The sequence below is a fragment of the Sapajus apella genome, unplaced genomic scaffold, assembly GCF_009761245.1.
Source record: "Sapajus apella isolate SASKATOON/1434 unplaced genomic scaffold, GSC_monkey_1.0 scaffold86, whole genome shotgun sequence".
Taxonomy (NCBI): domain Eukaryota; kingdom Metazoa; phylum Chordata; class Mammalia; order Primates; family Cebidae; genus Sapajus; species Sapajus apella.
Window position 1 is genome coordinate 8560344 of NW_022437026.1, and position 4764 is coordinate 8565107.

Below are 4764 nucleotides of genomic sequence, written 5' to 3' on the forward strand. Positions count from 1 at the left end.
GGGAATGGAACACCCGAGAAGGTGGTGGAGGAGGGAGGATTGAATTCGGAGGATCCCTGGCTTCCACTGCGGTGCGTAGCGCCCCCTGCTGCCCACACGGGAAACAGCAGCTCCCGTTTCCCACACTGGTGCCCTCCCCTCTGCAGGTCGGGCTCCCACCCCCTTGGAGACGCCTCTGAACCAGCCTAGTCCTTCCCTGCTGCTTGTGTTCCCTTGGGGGTCTCCAGGTCTCTTGGTGGGGTCTGGCCCCTGGAGATATGTGGCCGAGTGGAGGATGGGGACCTTCAGCGGCCATGATCTGGATGCCCACGTCACGGGGAGTTTTGAGAGATTGAGCCCACTTTAGCTTGGGCCGTAAAACCACCATGGTAAGAAGTGTCCAACTTTGGGAGAAAAATAAAAATATATAAAAATATTTAGAAAAATACCCCATGGGGGCCTACAAGCTCCTGAGTCAGGCCCTCTGCCAACACTCCAGTGACCAGCATGGTTACTGAGGGGCATGGAGGGCTGTCCCGTGGGAAGAGGCTTGGACACGCACCGTGAACTCAAGAGCAAGGACACTGTTGACCTGGAGATGTGGGCGGTGGATGAGTACAGATGGAGCATCTTCCTGTGCCTTGGAAAGGGGCAAGGTGGGTTCCAGCAGCCCCCAGAGCTTCTGCTGGGTGGCTTTTGGAAGAAGGGGCTCTCCATTCTACTGGGGACATCTGCAGAGAGGGTGGGCAGGGAATAAGATATTCCGTTCAGCTCGGAGTTCCTTTTTTTCCTCTTTTCTATTCCAAATTCATTCCAGAGTGTGTGGTAGGATCAGTATTGCAAGCCTAGTTCTTGGCCAGAGCCCTAGTGACTGTCGTGCGTGCGTGGGGGGCCTAGCCATTGCAGGAAGAGGGGGCAAGAGTCTTCATCTGATGAGGGCCAGGGACTTTCCACCTCCCTCAGCCCTCCCCCCAGGCTCTGTTCCTGCCCTCACATTGAGCCCTCATCTCTCTGACACTTGCCCCTCCAGGGACTTTTATTCTGAAAGAGCCAAGGCCCCTGGAGGTGGAGAGGAGGCCAGAGGCTGGAGCTGGCCTAGATGCTGAGCCAGCTCCACCTTTCTCGGCTGTTTTCCAAGGCAGTGACTCTGGGACCCTTGCTGTCCTCAGGTCTCCTCTTTATCCCCTGTCTCCAGCCTTGCTGGCCTTTGAGCAGAAGGTCCCTATAGCCAGGCCAGCTGGGCTTCTCCCTCCTGTGCCTCACACCCCTGTATCCCAGTCTTTTATTCCTTGACCTTGCACCCTTCATCTAATTCCTTTTTAATCTGGCTTTCTTGCTGCCTGCCCTTCCCAAAGCAGACACGGAGGCCAGGTCACCCTGTAGAAGCCCCCCGCCTCCCCCAGCATTGGACAAAGGTCTTACCCCATCCCATCCCTCTTTCCCAGCACATAGGATGGAAGTGTCAAATAGCCAGATGCCTTCAGATGTCAGAGCCGTGGGGTCTGTTGTACCCTGCGCAGGTGGGGCTGTGTCTTGAGCCTGGTTTTGCTGAGCATATGAAGCTTTCTCGAGAATAAGGACAAAGAAATGGACAAAAAGACTCTGCCGGCAGCTGCTGTTTAAACTCTTGAAACCCAGTCACAGTTTTCTGGAAGTCCGTCAGGATATAATTTTCACTAATCACCAAATGCCCAAAGCTTAGCTCTTTCTTAGAAGGAAAAGGAGAGTTCAAATGGACAGGAGAGAGCGGGGACTGGCTGTTCTCAGGGCCCTTCCCTCTGCCTGCTTCTTTCATCTAGGAGGCCAGAACTTGATCTGGAAGTGAGGTCACTACTGGGCAGTGGAGTGTGAGAAAGGACTTTGGCCTGGGGGCTGCAAGTTACAGATTAACACAGGGAGGGGTAAGAAGGGACCCAGCGAGGGGAGGTGGCTGGAGGAAGGGACGGCTGACCTGGCACCATCTGGGCTTGAAGGGGACATGACAGGAGGGTCTGTGGGCCAGGCACTGTCTGGAGGGGCTCGGCTCCTCTCCGGCTATCTGACCTTCCTGAAGACCTGCTGGCACACTGCATCCCTTGCAGTCAGCTCCTGAGGAGAGAGGGGAAATGAGGAGAGAGAAACAGGGCTTTTGCCGGCTGGAGCCCCTTTCTCAAGGTCCTTGACCTCCATTTACTCCTTCCAGATACAGCAGCTCGAGTGTTTGATGTATGGGCAATTGTATCATTGTTCCACAGCCTCAACTTTCCACCCCACAGGAAGGAGGGTGGCTGGAGCAGGGGATGTGAACTGGCTGAAACCTCCATCTCTCCAGTGATGATTTATGGGCATTCATCCGACTCGTAGCCAGGGTCCACCTTGGCCACAGTTTCTTCCTCTCCCCACTCCTCCCGATGCTTTTGTTTTCCCTCCTTGGTCACTTCCTTGGACGGGGAGTGGGGCTGAGCTGGGGGTGGAGTTGCAGACCTCTCTGATTGGGACAAGGGGATGCCTCCTAGCCGAAGGCCCTTCTCCCAGATGCCCAGCCCCCACCCCACTTACCAGATACAGCATCTCTCCCTCCAGCCAGTGTCTCCAGCCCCGGTTGGGGACCTCCCCTTTCTGCACACACACCAGCTGCTCCTCCTCCCAGGTTACTATGGTCTATAGGGGAAAGAGGGAATAAAGAAACATTGGGAGGCAGGACACCCAAAATGCTTCCCACCTCGCTCTGACCGGGCTCCCCCTTTTACTCTGCAGCAGATGCTGTGTGCTCCAGTCCTCCGCTGAGCGAGAAGGCTGCCCTGATTCCGCACGACTCTTTTCCCACTTTTTTTTTTTTTTTTTTTTTGAGACAAAGACGAAGCTTCGTTGCTTCGTCACTCAGGCTGGAGTGCAGTGGCAGGATCTCGGCTCACTGCAACTGTCTCCTGGGTTCAAGTGAGTCCCATGCCTCAACCACCCGAGTAGCTGGGATTACAGGTGTGCACCACCATGCCCGGCTAATTTTTGTATTTTTAGTAGAGACAAGATTTCTCCATGTTGGCCAGGCTGGGTTCGAACTCCTAAGCTCAGTGATCCACCCACCAGGCTTCCTAAAGTGCTGTGACTATATTCATGAGCCATCGCGCCCAGTTTCCCACTCCTAAAGGCCACCGAGGGGGCCCAAAGTTCTCTACAGTGATCTTGGGGGAGAGCAGGAGTGGTAGCAGGATAAGTAGAGGTGAAATTGGGGAGGGCGTTGATGAAGAATGGAGACTTTTTCCTCTGGTTACCTCTGGCTGACCTATAGGGACTTTTGGGAAAGAAGAGAGATTGGTTGGGAGTCCTACCAGGTAATCTCATTTCTCCTCTTTCTCAGTTTCGAGGACAGTTGAAGTATCCTTAGAAATAAAGGGTCAACCCCCCTGGGCCTGGGCATTCCAATCAACCTTTATTGAGTTCTCCCACAGCATAGGCCCTGAACAGGGAGCTCAGAGTATCGCACAGAGAGAGGATCAGTAAATAGGTAACTGTGACACCAGGCAAGAATGAGGGACAGGAGTGGGGTGGGCAGAGTGAAATGTTTACGGAAGTTAGGAGTTAATTAGATTGGAGAGAATGGGAAATTTCTAGCAAGGAAAGAAACAGCTAGAAATAGCAGTAAAAGAGAAGGGCAATTAGTTCTGAAGGGCTGTAACCTAGAGTGTATGCAGGCAACTGAAGAGCTGATTCACAGAGACCCTTGTATGCCGAGCTGAGTTTAATAGATAATGCAATAGATCATCACTGAATCGGCATAAGTCAGAGAGTGACGTGGTCACGTTTATATCTGAGGTAGACCCTGTGGCTATTGCGTGCGGATTAGAGGAGGGTTAAGACTGAGAGCTAGCTGGGCGGAGAGCCTTACGCCCATAATCCCAGCATTTGGGAAGCCGAGGTGGGAGAATCACTTGAAGTCAAGAGTTTGAGACCAGCCTGGGCAACACATGAGACCCCATCTCTACCAAAAAATACTAATTTGGGGCACCAGGTGAGAAATGAAGGTCTGGATTGGGGTGGTGATAGAGGAAGGTTAGGAGGGAACACAGGGAGCCATTTAAAAGAGTGATGCTCAACAGAAATAAAATGGGTCAGGGGCCATATTAGAAAAGTAAAGAGAGGCTGGGCGCGGTGGCTCACGCCTGTAATCCTAGCACTTTGGGAGGCCGAGGTGAGTGGATCACCTGAGGTCAGGAGTTCAAGACCAGCCTGGCCATCATGGCGAAACCCCATAAAAAAAAAAAAAAAAAAAAAAAAAAGAAAGAAAAGTAAAGAGAAATAGGGGAAATTAATGTAAAGAATACGTTTTAGTTAACCGAAAATATTCAAAATATTATGATTTCAGCAGGAGACCAATGTAAACATTTCTGACAGGCTTTATGTTCTTCTTCTTTGGCACTGTCTGAAAGCCCACTTGCAGCAGAGCTAGATTTGGACTAGCTACATTTCAAGTGTTCAGTGGCCATCCGAAGTCAGCAGCTGCCATGCTGGGTAGTGCAGAAAAGATCACAAAGATTTCTTGGTCAATTGGATGTGGGGTGTGGGGTGTGTGTGTGTGTGTTGTGTGTGTGTGTGGTGTGTGTGTGGTGTCTGTGTGTGTGGTGTCTGTGTGTGGGGTGTGTGTGTGGTGTGTGTGTGTGTGGTGTGTGTGTGGTGTGTGTGTGTGGTGTGTGTGTGGTGTGTGTGTGTGGTGTGTGGTGTGTGTGGTGTGTGTGTGGTGTATGTGGTGTGTGTGTGGTGTGTGTGGTGTGTGTGTGGTGTGTGTGTGTGGTGTGTGTGTGTGTGGCG

At 52.3% G+C, this 4764-nt stretch overlaps 1 protein-coding gene across 1 annotated transcript in view; it reads right to left on the minus strand.

Moving 5' to 3' along the window:
- Window positions 1-772: 772 nt before the first annotated feature.
- RBP5 (retinol binding protein 5) overlaps window positions 773-4764 on the minus strand; it is a 7095-nt gene continuing 3103 nt past the window's right edge. The window contains exons 3-4 of the mRNA XM_032254688.1: window positions 2518-2619; window positions 773-2067 (exon numbers count right to left, since the gene is read on the minus strand). Coding sequence (XP_032110579.1) covers window positions 2014-2067; window positions 2518-2619 — 156 coding nt within the window. The 3' untranslated portion in view covers window positions 773-2013. The remainder of the gene's footprint in view (window positions 2068-2517; window positions 2620-4764) is intronic.